The following is a 19916-nucleotide window of genomic DNA, read 5'->3' as shown; positions in this document are numbered from 1 at the left end:
TTTGAAGTTCAGCCGCACGTCAAAAACCTATCACTTCCAATTACCCTTTGAAGTGTGTTCAACCGTGTGTGCTAGCACATTCCACGAAGCACACCAACCTAATTTACACGCGTTTACGTATGAGGACGGTTTATTTTTTCCCCTCTCCTTTTTTACCTAATTGATCAGTGATTACATTTCCAGTGGGTGTGCAATTTTTATACGAAAATCATTATGTTAATTTGCCTACGCTCGATGCTCGTTTAGTTCAATTCCGTTCAATTCACTGTGCTTCACCGAAGGACTTCAAATGGCATAGCGAAATCAAACGTTCGATTGAATCTTGCAAACTAGCCAAACAGCTCCATCGCTCTGTAAACAGAAGGAACCGTCCCATGGGAAGGATACCGGATCGTACAAAGCACTGGGCGTCCCCATCCCGATGCGCTGAATAATTAATCATCCACGAACAAACAGAATTTCACTTAAACTGTCCACCAAGCGGGTTGTCTCACAGTCGGACCCACCCACTGAATGCTAATGACACGCGGCACCGGCCCCCGGCCATTTCGACTCAACGCGGAAGTTAATTAGCATTGCACCGAGAAGTCCATTATCCATTGTTCCCTGCCCATGGGGTCGGCCACTTTAAGGGCGGCCTCTGTAATTATCAGCCGAACGCCTTCGCCAGTGCAGCCGCACACGCCCGCAAGAAGCCAGCGCTAGAAAGCTATTTCCGTAGGAGGTGCTGTGCATACGCCCTGCCATCTCCACTGAAGGTGGGCGAACACGCTCAACAGGTTGCGGCCGGTTGGCAATGGGAAACGCAATCCCAACAAAAAGGAAGCGGAGTCTTGGCCCGGTTTCTTGCATTATCTAGAAGCTTTGTGTTCGCTTTGTGTTTTCGATCAAAGAAAGGTGGAAGTAAAAATGGATGATTTTTTTCCGAGAAATACTTGCTCTTCCCTGCCACGCGTTGCCCTGGGCGTCCTTGGGTGGGTTTGTTCGTTGACTTTGAAAGCTTTGCCCCACTCGGGAGCACTCTGCAGCCGGCGTACGGTTTAACATTCGGCCTCTTCATGGCAAAACCGCCCTCACAGATGTGAGAACAAAATGGCTGCTTGAAAGGCAAAAAAGAAAGAAATAAAAACCAACGCAACGGAAAGACGCACGGAAAGAAAAGCTTATCATCTCAACTACGCTCGAGCACTGCTGTAGCCCTTGCATATCGCACTGTGCGCTTATGGAAAGAACAACGCAAACAACGAGCGTAATGTAATTCCTTTGGCTCGGCTGAAGCTCGCCTCTGTCTTTCTGCGTGTTGCGCTTGGAGAAGTATACACATTTTCTTCTCCGGTTCTTTTGTGCTTGCTGCTCGCCGCACCAAAACATAAGCCGTCCAGCGAAACAACGCGTGGCACATTGGAGCGATGAAAAGAAAACATCAAGCGTATGGTACGAGCTAAGGAGAAGGTGGCATTTACTGTGGCTCGGTGTCAGGGTTTTCTTTGAACAAATACCCTCAGCCAAAGCAGCTCAACTAGTGCAGACACAGTTTCCTTTAAAACCTTCGTTAAGCTTTACTACTGCAAAGAAACACGCCAGTGTTTAGTGATTCGTCATATGAGAAAATACAAAAAGACTTTCCCGTTTTTTTTTTCTTTAAAATAACCTCCCCCGAAAATGATACGTTTTCATGCTCATTGTTCTGAAAAGGGTTAACCCTGCAAGTCATTCGGGCTCGTATCCTCAGCGCACCCAGGGAAAACTTCTATTTCACTGGTTCATGTACGCCTCAAGCCAAACGGCAACAATCGGCCCGAAACACACGGCACAAAAGGTCGAGCCAGTTGTCCGATTATCTTTTAGCGGACCCCGGAGTCTGTCGCGGGCAGGGCCTGTGCCCTGTTGAAATGGAGACCAGAGATTTTCGAGCCGACGGTAAAGTTAACCTTATTAACTTGATGTGCTGGATGTATAATCTAGGAAGTGGCAGTGTGTATGCCCTCTGGGAAGCGAGGAATGTTACGAGGTGCACATCCCTCTTGGGAGTGGCGAGACCGGGGCAAATGGTTGGAGCTAAATCTGCCCCGCTGCCGCACTGTTAAGTGTATGTGGATGAGTAAAGTGGTGTGGCAGTGGAGAGCATAAGACTCGGGTCAGGCACGAAGGGGATGGATAGGACTGGCGATAACCGTGAAGGCTAACAATGCGACGACGTCCGACCATGACAGCAGCGTTGGGAGTGATTTATGTGCGTCTCCGAACTGCTGGAGGTGTGGTGAGTTGATCTTGTTGAACGCTAGCGCTTCTTCTCTCTCTCGCTCTCTCTCTCTCTCTCTCTCACTTTGTCTTGGTTTGGTTTAAGAATAAGGAAGTCATGGTGTGGCAAAAGCAGAGAGGTATCTGGAAGCTAATAGCTCAGCTTCTGTCACACGTTGAGCTATCTCGGGCAGCCATTCCGTCAGGCGGCTGCTGGTGCTGGAATGTTAAATACTGCTCATCCACTAACCGGTGTTTGTGTCAGTGGCGTCGCCCCCCCCCCCCCCCCTCCATCATGGGGAAGTGTCAAGGTAACGAAGGCCAAGTGAAGAAACAAAAAGCAAACGAACGGACTGGCAGATATTTCGTATCTGTGTGAAACACTTGAGCATATGCGTTTGATGTTTCCGAGGCAACGGTTTTCATCTCAATTTTGGGGGCTGAAGAATCTCGTGGTGGGGGGGTTTTTATGGTCGATAAATGCAGTGAGCTCTTCAGGAGCAGCTTTTACCATTATTAAACACACTGCGAGGGGGGGAGGTGGTTTGAGGGCAATATTGTTTTTGAAAAGTGCCATTTTGATTGCCATATCTGTTGATACGAAGAAGGGAAGCTATTGTTGAAGCTTTAATGCCGCTTAATAGCGCGAAATGTGGTATTTTCCCCTCAACATATAGGTTATGACAATATAATATAATGGCATGTGGCATGAGGGTATGATAAAGTACAGATATAAGAGCAAAATAAAAGCATTCCCAACATTGTCGAAATCGACTCTTAAATACGATAACGATCCATCTTACCATTTAAATCTAAATAGCAATCATAATTCATCAGCCATCATCTTAAGAAACGTCCAGATCAATGACCCTGAAATGTGCTACTCCATCCACCTCACTCTTCATATCTAAAAGAATATTTTTCCATTAAATATTCACCACCACCGCTGTAACAATAATAAGAACAAACCCATCTGTACCGCTCCCAATGGTGGAAAACATAAATTTCAATTCCGGTCCCTAATCTTTGTCCTGCGATCCGATACGAAAAGCGTACATCGTTGCCTATCAGCGATACTGGCTGGCTTTATTTGGTGTGCCTGCCGCCAAGGTCATATACCCGCCCAAGGTATCATAACGCCCGGGTGCCAAGAACCGTGTCTCACCGGGATTTTGCAACCTATAAATTTGCACAGCTTTTTTTTCTTACTCTGTTTGCCACCGGTTTTGTGAGGGATTGTGCTCAGCGTTTTAGCATTTCAGCGGCGGGAACAACAATAGTTTACGGCCAAAACTATGCAGCTGAATGTTGAAAATTTTCCATTTGAAGGGATGGGAATTGGCTTTTCCATTGCTTTCTGGAACCGAGTGGGCGAATTTAAATGCTCGAATCGTTTGTGGTTGGTGTATTTTTGGGTACAGGTGGGAGAGTTTCCATTAGCTTGGCTTCACCTGTGTGGGTGTTTGCCATTTGTTTGAGACACATTTGTTAATATTTAGCGTTTTCCTTCTGGCTTCAGGGGTTTCTTGATATTGCAGGGCAATAGTTCTATAGACAATATTTCTTCAAACGAGCAAAATCTCACATAACGAGCAATATCATTTTCTGATATAGTTTTCTACTAGATCTACTCGCTCAGGCAGGCAAGTTCTGATAATTGCTGCCACATGGAAGAGCTTCGTATGACTTCAAATATGGTATGCAACTGTAATGTAGATGCGATGCCAATGAAAATATCGTAAATTGTTAAAACCTCTTTGTGATGAAAAATATTTACCACAGGAAACTTTCAATTTTGATTTTGTTTCTGATGAATTTTGCGAAAAAAAAATCTAGCTGGAAATGTCAATGACCGTTTTGTTGAGGAAAAATCATAGATAAAGTTAACATAATTGACCACTTTATCAAGTAAATGGGTGAATAATAATGACAAAGCAATAATTATTATTTCTCTTTTCATATAAATCATCTAGTAAAAGCTTTCTGCAAATCGCGTTTTTCATATAACGAGAGAGCCACTGGAACAGATGATACTCGGTATGTAGGATTTCATTGTATGTTAAAATTATTGTTCTGTTACTGATTTGTTTAACGACCTACAGTTAGCGTTATTTTAATTCAATCGATCATTCTCAGCCTTGTTAAAATTAGTTTCTCTATCGTGTAGCGCACAATTCTTCCAAAATTTCACATTTGTTTAACATACTTTATTTGTTGAATGATTTTTACGTTATTTTGAAGTATTTTTTTTATTTTTTAGCATATCTGTTTAAAAATATTGTAATATTGACACAAGTTATAGGAAATTGTGTGCAATTCTAACGGAACAGTACCATTCCTCAATTGAAGAGAACGCTTCAAAAATAATTAACTCTTCAATAATATTCGAACAACTTTCAAAAGATCCGATAAATATTGCTTCAAATCTCGTTCATAAGTTTCTACCAACGTTCGCTACAAATACGGTGCTAATGATTCGCACTCTCTCAATTTGCCAGCCCTACATGGTAGCGAGTTTGTTTTTGCAGCACTTAGGTGAGAAATTATTGTTTGTACTTTTTTATCTATAAATGAATCAATAAATATGTCGTTGTACTGCCCTGTAGTAATATATGATTCTAATTTTCATATCAGCAGGCGCTCAGTGACACAAAACTTTAACTCTACAAAAAAAATATTATGATCATTTGATATCCGACTAATTCTCCCAAATCTTATATAATTTCTTTTTCATATTTTTCATTTGAATTAACAATATACACGACAACGTTAACCTTAAAATAGTTTATGCTTATAAGCTTCCAGCTTTTTTAAAAGTACTACTTAGTTGGCTTGTCACTCTTTACTACAGAACTACGGATTTGTGTGGGAATCGATGAATAGTGAAAATTACCATAACACGAAAATTAGATAACACTTTACTTTTCTTTTGATAGATGAAATATTCCTAGACAGTTACACTAACCACTTAACCCGAAGTACAATCATAAATTTTCAACCCTTTTTATATCGTTAATGTTATGGATGATCACAAAAAAAAATCGAAATAAAATGAAAATTCGATTGAAATAAGATTTGTATTGGTTACATAAAACATTGCATGTACTGCATTAAAGTTGAGTGAATGCTATTTTAAGTATGAAGAAAAAAGGTGTAGGTTGATGTATGTTTAAATAGTAGTTTGAACTCTAAATAATTCATGTTATCATTACAAAATTGTGCAGGATTGTAAATTATAAATACAAATTTTGTGTGTGCAAATTTGGTTCGATAACCCAAAATTACGTCCAAAAAAAGAGACAAGGTATTTCAAGTCCAATGAAAACTACGGATTTTTATTTCAAAACAAAACAAATATCTTTTTGATAAATGTTTTAGTTTGTTCGACAGCCATATTGCTGCATGAAGTCTACATTTCATTGAATTCAACCGCATTTTCAACCGCAACTAAATATACTTCAACATCTGCATCATCTGCTGCATTAGAATTCCATCCAGTTTAATCACATCATTTTGGCACCACGCGATTTAAAAAAAACCCCAAAACCATCCCCGTACTCACGTGAGCTATCATACTGCACGCCCTTCAGCTCGGCAAAGCACGGCAGCACCGCCAACGTACCGGGCGGTGTTCGCGGCCAGCAGGACACCATGTCGAAGAACGACGGACAGGCCACGTCCTGCAGCAACTCCTCCGCCTGTTGCTGCAGTCGGCACCGTTCCGCACCGCTCGCATTCATTGCCAGCGCCAGCAGCCCCTCCACCAGCGAAGGGTTTTCCACCGAAATTCCGGTCACATTTGCCTCGCCGAACGGTGACCCACCGGAACCGTCGTCCGCTGCAATCGCAGCCGCAGTCGGTGTAGCTGGCATTGTTTCGTTCGCCATGTGCAGCAATCGGCGGGGCAGTAGTGTAGGTTTTCAATTTTTCCGCAAATTTTCTCTCACTCACACTTTTGCTAGGGGGGCGGCGGGTGCTCGAATCAAAACGCGGGCGAATCATTAAAAATTCACTTCACAACCTACACGGAACCGGGGTCAGCAAGGCCCCGGGTTGACGATCGATGTACATCGAACCGTCGGCACTCGGCGCGCTTTAAAGCGTCACAATGTTGGCACCACTTGTACATTGCCCCCGCGGGTTTAACGCACACAAACGGGCGAACGATCACTTTTCGTGGTAAATGGCTATTAAATAATGCACAGTGCCCACAACGCACAATGGCGGAAATTGATTGAAATCACTTTTTTTTTCTTTTTTGACGACGGAGTAGGAACTATTTTGAAACAATCATGTAACCTTTAATATATGTTAAATGCACAATCACTTTGACGGAACAATTTCATAATTCATGCACATCTTTAAATCACTCGCAATGAATACCTTAATACTATTTCTAACTCAAGCAATTAGAACATTTGAACACTTTTATACATTTTGGCAAAAACACACTATTGGCAAATTTTTACTTCACATCACAACACACTGTTTCTACCTGTTTAAACCACCCATTCCCAGACCCCATTTGAAGGCACGGTACAGCTTCACACAGCACGACGGGAAACACACTCGAATCGGAAAAACCCCGAAACGCAACCAAACGCGTTACCGTCCAGATGGAAACTGATTTCGCCGGCGGAAAGCTTCTCGATGCTGCCGGTCCCCAAAGACGCGCGCCGTCGTCATCGTCGTCATCATCATCATCGTCGTCGTGGTAGTTGTCGGTGTCGTTGTAGCTTATGTATACACGCGTACACTGACACACACACGATGGTAGCAAGCACATCTACCAAGTAAGCAAACCCCCAAACGAACTGAAATGGAGCATCGTTTTCGTTCGCCGGGTTTTTGTTTTTCCTGCTTTATTGGCCCGTCCGTTACGTTTGCCGATCGGTTTGTCCGTACCCAGGGGGGAAAGGGATTGGGAGTGTATTTTTCCATCTTTCGCTCGGTGCGTTTCGCTCGCTATGATAAATCCTAACCCTACGCCTCTGTGTCATCTCTGGAAGATGGAGTGTTGAAATCGTTTCCATCGCTTCCGTCTAGGTTGGAATGAAGGAAGGAATTTAGCTTGTTCTTGTACTCGAGCCGGAAGGCAATGATTTTTGGCATCGGTTTCGGTTTGCAAAGTTGAAAGTATTTTGCTTGATATGGCGGTGCATTGAAAGTATTGTTAATTTGATGTTTTGAGGAATTTAATAAGAGAATTAATTTTTTATTTCCCTTCTATTGCAGGGTTTGTCACATGAAATAACAAAATATTCATCATTTATTTTTAAAAAATGACTTGAAAACACTAATATTTATCAAACTACTGGAGCTAGGAACAAATCTGTCGTTGTATTCAATAGCAAATACTTTGAAATCTTCAAATTTTGCTCCAATTATTACAAAAACTGAAACTATATTTTTATCATCTGAAAGTTTCATATACATTTTGGTAAAAAATAGGGTTTAAAAAAATGCTATTTTTTACATTACATTAAATAATAGATAATGTAATAAAACAAATACATTTTTTTCAACATTTGTGAACTGGTTTAAAAATAATAGATCATGAAATCGTTCATTGAAGACAATCTATACGTTATAAATAGATGAGGCACTTTTCAAGCTATTCCAATATTTGTTTCCTTATAACAAACACAATTATTTAAAAAAGTATGTAAACTGTATGAAATTACCTATCCTAATGTAATCATTTAAACGCAAACCTCGATTCATCTCTAATTATTTCCCCAACGTTTCTCTACCATGTATATAAATCAGTAAAATAAGTGAATACTCGTCCAAAAAGCGCACCGGAAAATTGCGCTAAATCGTGCTCGGCGGATTTAATTCACTACAGCACCGAGCATCTGCTGCTCCATATCATCTGAGCAAGCAATTTAACCGGCACAAGTAATGGGAGATTAATGATTATGATATGTACTTCCTGCCAGCGTCTCCCCCTTGCCATGATGGTGGGTGTAAACTTTTCCCATCTACCACAGAAAGAGTAAACCCACTTTACCACCAAACCTGGTCGAATTGTGGTGCACGGCTAACGTAAACATACTTGAGAGCGCTCCACGTGTGGTGCGTGTTGGAGTGATAATTTGTACAAACTCAAATCATCGAAAGGCAGGGAAATTGTCGGAGAAATGTTCGCCAAAAAGGGAAAACACAAACACACACAGCAGCAGCAGCAACAGCAAACGGTATGGTAAATGGGCGCGAGAATAAACATGCCACGATGCGCGATGCGTTTCTTTTTTCGGTAAAATTATTCATGTGGAGCATTTTCCGCCGGCTTTTCCGACGTCGCGTCGACCGAGCTGACGTGATTGTTGGTGGTGGTTATTGAGTATGTATTGTTGCCAGGCATTCTACCTGTTCGTTTGGCTGTATCTGCGGATTTACCGGCACACGAACCATGGCTACAGTGCTTCCTTCGGTATGAGAAACGGACGTTGTTTCGTCTCCTTTTTTTGTGCTGTTGGAAAAGCGTAAGCAAACCATCGAGCCTGTCTGCAAGTCGTAAAGATTTATGGGGCCTTCTTTCACTGCCCTGGTAGCAGATAATTTTCTGCTCAATCTGTGTCTAACTTATGATCGTTTTGTTCGCCGGTTTTGCTGCGATACGCACTGCCCACTGATTGACAGATCAATCGGATGTTTCTGTAAAACTTTCCTCACTTTACAGACTTTGTGTCGTTTCGCTTGCTTCGGTGAGATACAATACTGAGACCGATATTGATAAGATGCACGATAAGAACCGAACCAACCGACCTCGGATGAGGGACAAAGTCCAAGAAACGCTTGCGTCCTAATTTAGTCCCACAAAAGCAGAACATTGAGCTGACCACACTTCTCGGAAGGGAAGTTACCCACCAACCGAACGGGGGAATACCTTTTTGTCCGTCTGCTCAGTCTGCTTTTGTGGTGGGCTGGAAAGTGTTCCAAGAAAAGGGTGTGGTTTTTTTTCAATACAAGAAAATTGAAGGACTGTCCTGCTGAGAAACGTTGTTTAATGAAGCGACAAATTTGTTGGAGGGCGGCAGGATTCGCTCAATTTGGTTGTCGCTTTATTCGGAGGGAAATAGTAGAATGGTTTGAATATTTAAATGCAACATAAAATTAATGCTTTGGGAAAAGCGTGTGTTGGGAATAAACCAATCAGTGGAAGCAAAACATTTACGCTGAAAGCAATAAAATATATGCTCTCAAATTCTGCTTGTCAGCTATATTTCACCCTTTGCTTGGCCCTTTCAATCACACCGCCACACTCGCCTTTAAATCTAGCGTCCCCTTTTGCTTTAAATCAGTTGAATAAAAAAAATTACTACTCCCATCCCCCACACAGCTTCATGCTTTTGCTCACCTCCTTTCGCCACCACTCCGAATCACCCCGAAATTGTTTGTTTTATTTCGTAGCCTCAAGCGTCATCCTCTGCGCGGTGGAGAAACACCGCTCGCACCATAAAGTAGACGGCACGGTAGCATCAAACATAATGTTATTGCAAAGACCAGCAAAAACGCAACCAAACAGCGCGCAGAACAAAACGGACAAATAGCAATGGACCTTCGGAGCGAATGGGGGATTTTTTCGCTATGTTTTGTATGTTTCTTGTTTGGTTTGCCACAACTGCGTAAGGTAAAAACACACGCGCACGCACACAAAACAAAAACTTATGACAGATATATTTTTTGCCCTCCCCAAACGGTGTGGGGGGGGGAGGGAATTGGGGAGGAAGAAAAAATGGTGTAGAATTGTTGCACCGTCGTGCAGCATCGTTGTCGGGCCCAGGGCTTCGTAAAAATATCTCTAATGAACGAGAACAAACACAATAACAACTCGTCCCGGGGTCCAGTTGGGTTTCGTGCGTCTCTGTGTGTGTGTGTGGGTGGGTTGAAAATTATGTCAGCATCATAACAAAGCAGGGAAAGGGAATAGAATACGCAAAAGTTGGTGGGCGAAGTTTCGAACTGCTCGCGGTCTCGGGGCCCAGACAGGTCGGCCGTAATGCTTCGGTGTGTGTATTTGGTCCTTCCATTCTTCCCTTGCTCGGTGTCAATTCCTGCTGACCTTCGTGGTTGTGTGCCATTTTTGGACCTTTTTCTGTTTTCATTTGGGCGTATTTTCCCGTGTTTCTCCCAACTTTGGCTGTCCAATTATACCCGACGTCAAGCAAGAGCAATGCTACGGGGTGAAACTGGGCGAGCCGTTGCTGCTGCAATTGCTTGCTCGACTTGGAAAGGGCATTGACAAAAGGGACACAAAAATAGCATCAGAAGGGCAAAACATTGTTGTGGATAATGGCAAAAGGGAAACAAAGCAATCCCTCGTGGGAGGGGGTTAAGGACAGTTAAATGTAAACGATAATGACCAATTAACGAAGGAGGAATTGAAAATTGGATTCCTTTTCTTGCTTTTGAACGATAAACTAGATATAAAAGGGAATTTCTACTACTCTAATACAAATTGATGAATCAATAATGGTATAATATAATAATCAAATTAATAAAATAAATTTTAATCTTTGGGCCATATGAAATATTTTTTTCCGAACATCATCTTATTTCAAAATGATAAACCAATTCAGTTTTATTAGAAAAGAGGCTAAAAAATAAGTCTCAGTTATAAAAAATCAGATATTCTTATCGAAAATTCAAAACCAGGACACGTCGATGGGAAGAATGTTATTTATATTTTGTAAAAAGTTAATTAAAAACCTAATAAGTCTTAGGATATTGATAAGATTTACCATTTGTTTGTGTATTATTGTACTTTTTTGTTTGCTTAGTACGCAAATATGGAACCATAAGTAAAGAAACAACGATAAAAATAATCTGACAAATTATGTTAATGATGTACCAAAACTTGGCGTGATCGTTACCCATGTGCATTTATTTTCAATTTCTTGCACAAACATATCAATGCATCCTAGTGCCTGCTTTATGTTGAATGTTTCGTCCCTCGTAATCACAAACTTGTTATGCTAATGCTTCACTAATAAATATGCCTATCGGCTGTACGGCTGGTTAATCAGCTAACGAGGACACTAAACCCCATCCCATCCTCCCATCTGCTCGCTACGGCAAGCTTGAGGAATAAACGCTTCTTAAAGAGTCTTCCTCCTACTGGGAGAGAAACTTGAGCCTTTGCCGCCACGGACAAAACATACCGACCAATGTATTTCCCGCACACTGCTGCCACTGCTGTACTTGTTTGTCTTGTGGAGTAAAAACATGAATGCATAATTAATACGCTGCTTAGTACGGCGGCGTTCCGTGTATGGCGGAGCAAAAATAAAAAAATACATGACGGTACGGGCGGAATTTACGCGCACGAATCGATGCAAGCAAAAGCCACACACACACACATAGACGGAAAAGAAAGTCAACAAAAGGAAAGGGGGGGGAGGGGGGTGCCAAAACAATACACAACCGCCGGTGTCTATATGCCGTCTGCAAACATCTCCATTGCCGTTGTGCCGAGTCTATTTGTCTACGCTTTCCTTATCATAACGGGCCACTACCGAAACACACAGGCGGCCAAATAGGGCACGAACAGGCATGAAGATAGCTTTTTGCCTTTGCCTACCGATGGGTGCATGTGTGTGTGCACATAAAGAATGAACAAGAAGCAGATACAAAAAAGTCCACTGATCTTATTTCCAAGAAGATTCGGTACCCCATAGCAAGCAAAAAGCAAAGAAGCTGGGAAAAAAGAAACCAGTAACGGTTCAATTTCATCGCAGGCTGGGGTGTAGAACGTTCCTACCGTGTGCGTGTACGTCTGGTGTAGGGATGTTTCAACGCTGCCCCTCCCCGCAGGCAAACATGGACGAGGTCACGATAAGCACCGAACGGCTGGAAGATGGGCAAACATCTACATCCAGCTTCCTCTGTGCCGAGTATTTGCAAAACTCCCGAGGCAATAGACATGGACAGTCAGAAGAGGAACGAAAAAAAGTGCCAAGGAAGCAATGCGACACAGGTAATTAACATTTTAAGCGAAGAGATTAGATAATTCTCCAACACGCAGTAAGCACGAAATGTTGGAGAAAAATGCGTAACACTTGACACTTAAAGTCGGCAAGTCTGTGTCGTATCAAAAAGTGTTTTTTATTCCTTTACTCTTTTGTGTTGAGCCGTAGCAGCTAACTCTTTCCTTGGTTTTTGACTTTACCTTCATGAAAAGCTGATGGCTTAATGTTGGCTTTGCCTGCCGTCCAACAACTTTGAGCTGGCAGAAGCTGAGCCCCTGAAAAAGTTACGTCATTTTTCACCTTACGCCACGTGTTTTTTTTATGCGCAAAGCAACAGGTGGAACGCACACAGGTAGAACACGCCGACAGTTCGTGCTTTCCGAGAAACCGAGCAGCCGGGGGACATCCACATCCCAGGCCGATTGCCGAACATTTTAGATGGAAAAGCATGCAAAGGAAAGAAATCACTTTACAGACGATTTTCCCTTACGTTTCCACCGAATGACAAATACGCCCACGCTTGCTCGCAGTCTCTCTTTCGCTGTACACTTCAACACAGTACCTTCTAACTTGGCGCATCATGGTGCGGAACCGCTTCTGGGAACCGCTGTTACACTTAAGTGATTTAAAACGTGAAAATTATTAACATTCAGTTCAAGGAATTGCGTACCTTTTTTGGGGCAGTATTTCAATTACAGTTTTGGATTCGTGAATTGGCTTCCTTTCAAGAGACGCCCGCAAAGGACGAGGAGGCGATTTAAGCGCAACCCCATTTCGGTGGTGTGGCCTTTTGATCTATTGATCTGTGTTGGGGTAAGTTTAAAACAATGCACTTTAAAGTCTTCATTACCGCTTAAAAATGGTAGAATATCCTGTTCCAAAACCGACGGATTCGACCGCATTTCTGTGAAGACAAAAATTAATTACGTTACCCGGCCCGGTTATCCTATGCAAACACGCTTTTCATCTCATACCTCGGTGGAAAATATCTCTGGCTGGAAGCTTTTCCAGCCACAAAGGGTGTACGAAGGGTGAGCCTAAATTTGAGCCCAAAAACCCTGCTCAACCCACACGAAAGAGATTGCAAGCTATTGTTGGAAGGTCGCCTCAAAAATCTAGATTGTTTGCGGCACATTAACGGCAAGTTGACAAATCAACCAAACGTATGGCATGTGCATGTATGTGTGTTTCTGCGACACGCATCCTGACGATGATGTTCGATCGATGGAGGGTTTTTGAGGGTGCCCAGAAGAATGGAGCTTCAATTTCGATTAATTAAGCAATCCGGGTCGGGTGCCATTTCCGACAAATCGACGAACGTATTGTTCGCGGTAAGGGACACCTTTGTTCAACGACCTTTGCCGATGGAATTCAAACAATCATTCGATTCAATGACCTTTTTACTAAATATTTCTTTCGCTTTAAAGTTGCTCAAATTCTAAACATTCATCAAAGTTTGAAGACAAATAGTTTTCGTATATCTGAAACTATATCAAAATGAATTATTTATCTAAATACTTGCACCTTTTGAACCAACTAGAGTGCCTGATTTGTATAAGCAAGTAATATAATTTATATATCAAGGAAACTAATGAAATAGCGGAATTTTGGAAATTTTCTCATTGAGATAAATGACCGATTGAGTATACAAATGGTTTTGTTTTCATGTCTAGAAATACTGTACCACATTTCATATAGATTTACCGATTTTATTCATTGTTATGAACTGCTTTATGATGAGTACCAAAATTGAGAATAAAATTATAGTGTTTTTATCATACCAAATAAGCTCTCAAAAAACTTAGATACAATCAACCGAGAAAATATTTACACCATCGTTAAGTACAATCTCCAATTAACTTAGATATACGTTTATTTTAACCAGGTCTTGTCACATTTCCCAAAAAAGCAGCCTTTTTTTCGACGCTTTTTAAAACGCTTCAAAAATGGTTTTGTTTGCCCTTATTTCAAGCAAAACTCATTTATAAGTGAGGAAATGTAAAATGGTTATGAGATTTAAATCGGTTTTGGATAAACACGTTTTAGTGAGTTATAACATGAAATGCTTTAGATCGCATTTCCCTCAAATTCCGCTAAATAACAGTATCCCTATAAAAGCATTCGTTAAAACAGTTCAGACTGAGACCGAATAAATAAAGGTAAAAATTCGTTTATCAAGCATTTTTAGTCATACGGATTGCATGACTTCAGGCGTCAACCTGATACTTGGGGCACAGCTCACCTAAAAGCATGAACTTTAACGTTCAATTTAAAATGTGAAAATGTTCAAGGTATCAATCTGCATCTCAGTCCCATTCCTTGGTGGTATTTAATATTATCCACCGCCTCTTCGGTTAAAACGCCTTTAATATGAAACCATTTCCACAGCGCATCTGCCTTCCGGGAACTACTGCAAGCAGTATGGTAAACAACCATCCTTACAACACTTAGCTACGACTTTGCCAAGCTAGACACAGATGAGAGGAGAAAAACTAGTGAAGAGGAGCACTGAACCACCATAGTTTCCATGGAGATGTGCGTTTGGGACACGCGAGTTGTCTTCTTTTTTTAACTACTTTTTGCTCTTTCCTTTCTTCCCATCCGGCGGGTGTAAAGTCCGATCCGATTTGCAGCATCTATCAACACCGAGTCATTGCAAAATGCCAACGCCAACAGGGGGTTGCAATTTAATGTAGTGTGGTGGAGAGGACACGACACAGAAAGAGAGAGAAGCGAAAGCAGAGGCCAAGGCCAATCGAGTGCGGCCACGTTGTTTACGTGTTACGGATGAGTGTGTGCCGGTGTGCTGCAATAATTGCAACCCGGTCGGAACCCTCGGCGCTTTTTGAATCGAGCGTGACCGAGATGCACCGCGATTGCATCTGAGTCTGTGTGTATGCATGTGTGTTTGTGTGTTCATATTTGTTTACGTGTTGTGTGATTTCGATTGATTCCCCGAAAAGTGATCCTGGCAGTGTGGGGAAGTGTCGTACGGGCGGTGTGTGTGTGAGTAAATGATGAGTGGCAGTCGGAAATCACGATGCCATCGATAGTGTCGATGAGTTGTTTTTGCTTTTGATTTTTTGAATGCAACACAGGCTCTGCCTCTCTGTGCAGCGTGCAGGGATGCATTTATTTGCACAACAGATGTACACACAAATGTTTGGCGAGCGCTCGTCGATTGTAGGCAATTGGATGGAACACGAGCTGCAGTTGATTGAAACACTCCCATCAGTCTTCATCATTTACTGCTCGATTGCAATGAGCCCTTTTTTTGTTAATAGTTCCTAGTACTTTTAGGCTATTTGTTCCAATTTATTTTCACTGTAAAGCAATCTTCAAACAAATTAATTGGCGTTATAACACATTTAAACACTCTAACAACCTACATCGCAAAGAATTAGCTTTACAACCCCCACTTCCCATGACCTACAATGTATCATGGGCGCGCGTTTGAGTGGGACGCATCAGTAAATGTACACCACCGCACTGCCCTGGCGTCGGAGGGATTGCATTTTATGAAGCGCTTAATACCTACGCACACACACACACTCATAAAACTGGTGTGCACTATAAAGATATTGTACAGTTTGATATGCAATAGGAAATAAAATTAAAAGCTTTCATTAAGTAATGTCTAGCCTTATGGGATAAAAAAAATGTCATTATTCGCCGTTGCTTTGGCGTCTCCATGCCAGCGTACTTACGATAATTAGTTCAATGATGAAGAGGATCAAATCGAACTGGGTCTTTAAAAACAGTTTTTCCTCTTCTTTGAACAAAGCCGTGCGTCATTGCTGCAAATCAAGTGTGAGCCATAAATGGAGTCGTTGAAAAACGTCATTGCTTTAATGATATTGTCGTAAAATCAGTTACTTATCAGCTGCTAATAAGAGGACCAAGCCTTCATTTATTTCTATGGATGGCTCAAGGTATTGGGAACTTCAAGATCAATACAGAAAATGATCTATGAGTTAACTTGCGCGCATTAATTATTCACATAACTGCGACATAGGATTAATAATCTATTTCAACAATATTCAAAGTACCTAGTGAAACGTTATACGAAAGATTCTACTTCCATGTCTCAATCCCTGGAGTAATGAAAATGTTCGCAGCCATTAGCATCTCTATACGCGTTTACTTTGTAGAACACTCCCCAAGCAGCCACTTGGGGGACGCTCGGCAAAGAAAAAACGACTCAAATATGAAAACATAATCTTCTTTAATAGCACGCTAAAAATACACCTCCACGTGGCAGACGGGGCGACGAATGAAAATGATCGCATTTCATAATCGATTTATCATTTCACTAATAATGCAGCTTATTTACTTTTACAGTTTTCCTACCAATATACTTAAGGCGGGTTATTTTTAGTACTCTTTTGCCCGGTGCCCGGTGCGGTTTTGTTAAGTTTGTTGACCTAAACAAATACCGCAGTAGACACACCCAATTCTTGGGCATCTTTGAAGCTACCGAAGGCAAACAACTTCAAGAGCCATCGTATTTTTTCTTCTACGTGACGTCACTTGTGTTAGGTCAATGTTTATTATGTGGTATTCCCGTACAAGAAAATGGTTTGTAAAGAAACCTTTGAACAAGAACTATTGGAACTTTTTTATGATATTTCTTAAGAGCATAAAGCAACTTTTTCAATCTCACATCAATTCTATCAACTTTCTTCTCTAAACAAACCCCTTTAAAACATGTCAGCAAATATATACACAAAAAAGTTTGAAGAAAAGTTTCTCTTCAAAGCTTTCCCGACCATCCCATTGCTCTTTGGTTGGGAAATAGTTTTGTTTTCCACTATTTTTGCATCTCATTTTCCGAACCTCGTTCATCTATCCATCGACAGTTGTTAAGCTTCTGCCACCTGGAAAGGGCGGTGAAACCCATCCGCAAATGGAACTTGTCACCTGTAAAAAGGAAATGGGTTACAAAAGTCACACACTCGCACACACACACTTAACTTTTCTCTTACCCCTAGCCCCCACTATCATCCAATAAAGAGGGCACCTCATTGGCTTTCGAAGCGAGCTTCCCTTTTGTGCTAGAAGTTACCTTCTGTTAGCTTCTCTGCCGCCTTTATGGGAATGCAAAGGTAACAAAGGGTACACAACACACTACGCAGGAAGTCTCCCCCCCCCCCTCCCCCCCGAAACCGGTGACATAATTTAACGCGTCCCAACAAACTGGGGTCCATTAGAGAGACGCGCGCGCCAGTGCAAGAACGTCGAGAATCATCTCGCTAAACTAAGCGTGAAAATCGATAGCGAAGATGAGCATACTTTTGCCAATGTTTCGATGGACCGTTTGTGCGGCGAACGGCGCTTCCCGATGGCGTCATTTGCGGAAACGATGGCACAAAGTTATCGAGCACACAGCGATAGAGAAAGAGTGAAACGTTGCTGTACACGTCTCGTGAGCAGCGATGGATCGGCACGGCAGACCTCATGCGGTCGTTCGCCATAAACGACTCAACATACAAAAATCCATCAAAAATTCCGTTTCATCAAATTCCCGCCCTTTGAATGTGCGTCATCTGTCGCCTGTGTCGCCGCACTTGACTTTTCATCCTTTCGCTATTGACTAATGCTGCCCTCGGATCGTTCGCTTCCCGCCCCGGATCGAGGTCGATAGCGAACGATGATAAATGAGCTGTGCCAGTGGGGCGAAGTTTAACTTGTGCCATTTTCCGCCACGCTACCACCGTGGATGAGGGAACGGTTGACGGTCCAACCTCCTGGAAGGAAGCAACAGACCAAGCAAAAAAACAAACGAACCACTGCCATCCTGGGGCCGCCTTGCCAATGGAAATGAGCCGCGGCCGACTTGTGTGTGTGTGTGCTTACCGTGACATTTACGAGACGTTTTGATTAATTTGCGAAATTAGGAAGCCTTTTATCGCACAAACGCAACGGTGTGCGCGTCCACCATATGATGAATGAAACAAGAAGTTGAGATGTTCTCGCGCAACACGATCAATTTACGATCGGGTCGGGTCGTTTAAGGTGTTTATGTTTGTTTGTTTTTTCTTCTGCCGACCACTGGCGAGAGGTTGGTGATGATTACGAACAAGAGGCTCCATAAAGCTGTTCACGCAAGCGTAATGATGGTCGCACTGTATATTGTATTTTTATTAGCCTTAATGACTCTATCGCTCACTTTTGTTGTGGCACACTTGGGCTATGTTTATTGCATTTTTTTCGGGGGAGGGAAAAGCGTACCAATTTCACGTATGTGAGAAAGCTTCTTTAAACCGACACCACGTCAAGGCATTGCTGGCTTTATTATCACAACAGCGTGTCAAACGAGATCTCCCAATATACACACACGCACACATTGTTAGCTACAAACAAGTTGCCTGTTTTGCGACAGGATGCACGTGAGTTGTGTCGAAAATCCAATTAAAATATCAGAACCCCCTGTTGCCTGCACGATATCAGATCGCTATCAGTCGGTGGTTCGTCGCTTACCTCACGAAACGAGTGAATGCTTCTCTTCTCCAACAAAAAAAAAACAACCCTGATGATGCTGACACTGATACACAGATCTGTTTGTAGACCCAGCGTATGTAGCGAGATAGCGCCAAACGGTCCGGTGCGCTGTTTGGCGAACGTGTTTAAGCGCGCGTTAGAAGCGTGGCGCAACGGCTGATGGTGTCGTCCAATTTCCGGTGGCTGCACTATTGCGTGCGTGTTTTAGTGGCAGGATTATATAGAGATATTGTTTGACGAAAGAAGAATAAACCCCGTTATGTTGCGTAGAATCGACAACATTTGTCTAGAATTAATTCCATTCTGCAAACAAATTTGCTTTACACGTTTTTGTTTGTTCCCATACAACCGATGCAACACATTGTGTGCTGTGCATTCCCCTCTTACGCCGTAAGAGGCCACACGATTGATGTTGTTATTTAGTTCGCTTCTGTCTTTTAACCCCCCCACAACACAACAGCACCGTGCTGGTGTAATCAAAACCCGCTCTAGATTTACATATCAACGTCGGGCAATCGAACAGCGTGCAGTTTATAGTTTCCTTTTTTTTTTGCGCGCAGCAACGTGTCGTTCGATGCACCCGCGATGTGCAAGTGTTTGCCCATTTGTTTATGGTCTTATCTAAATCGAAGTGCACTTCACCCCTTTCACTTACAACTATTTCCACTTTCGAGACGTTTTAAAACGCATCTTAAGCTGTGTATCGCACTTGGCCGCTTGGCACACAGGTTGCCACCAGTCACAACACTGAGCACACGATCACTTAACGAACTGGCAGCATGCCGCTGCCCGCGTACGTAAACAAACCGAAATCGACCTCTTCCGCCCGGCCCGGCCCATCACAGGCGCGTTACACAATCGGATCAGCTGGGGGAGGGGCTGGGGATTGCGGCCGCGACGTCAGCACGCCCACACCGAATTAGCGCCGAATCGGAGAGCGACCCCGCTGCTGGCCTTGCTTCCCTTTCCTGTGACACGTTCACATGTGCTCGCGAAAGTGTTGACGAATGTTTACTTTTCCCGGTTGCGGATCAAGGACAAAGGCCGCGGGACGGACCGAACTTGCGCGCGCCTTACTGGCACACCCGTTTAACCGTCACTGACATCGATCGACATGGAATGGAATGGACGGGATGGCCTGTCGAGCCAGACTCCCGACTGGATCGGCCCCCTCCCAAAAGCCTCTCAGCACTGATAACG

At 42.7% G+C, this 19916-nt stretch overlaps 1 protein-coding gene across 14 annotated transcripts in view; it reads right to left on the bottom strand.

The window, feature by feature from the left end:
* The window catches only part of LOC1276156 (diuretic hormone receptor), a 29836-nt gene extending 9920 nt beyond the window's left edge, over window positions 1-19916 (bottom strand). For 2 of the 14 annotated variants that reach the window (XR_009764788.1, XR_009764789.1), the window contains exon 1: window positions 5804-7645. Coding sequence is in view for 8 of the 14 variants with exons in the window: in XM_061644238.1 (XP_061500222.1) it covers window positions 5804-6128 (325 nt within the window). In the remaining 6 variants the exon portion in view is untranslated. Of the gene's footprint in view, window positions 1-5803; window positions 7652-19371 lie in introns of those variants that run through there. The other 12 variants (XR_009764787.1, XR_009764792.1, XR_009764791.1 and 9 more) reach the window with 11 other exon arrangements.

This window comes from Anopheles gambiae, chromosome 2 (assembly GCF_943734735.2).
Source record: "Anopheles gambiae chromosome 2, idAnoGambNW_F1_1, whole genome shotgun sequence".
NCBI lineage: Eukaryota > Metazoa > Arthropoda > Insecta > Diptera > Culicidae > Anopheles > Anopheles gambiae.
The sequence above is the reverse complement of the archived record's forward strand: the minus strand, read 5'-3'. Positions and strand labels throughout refer to the sequence as shown.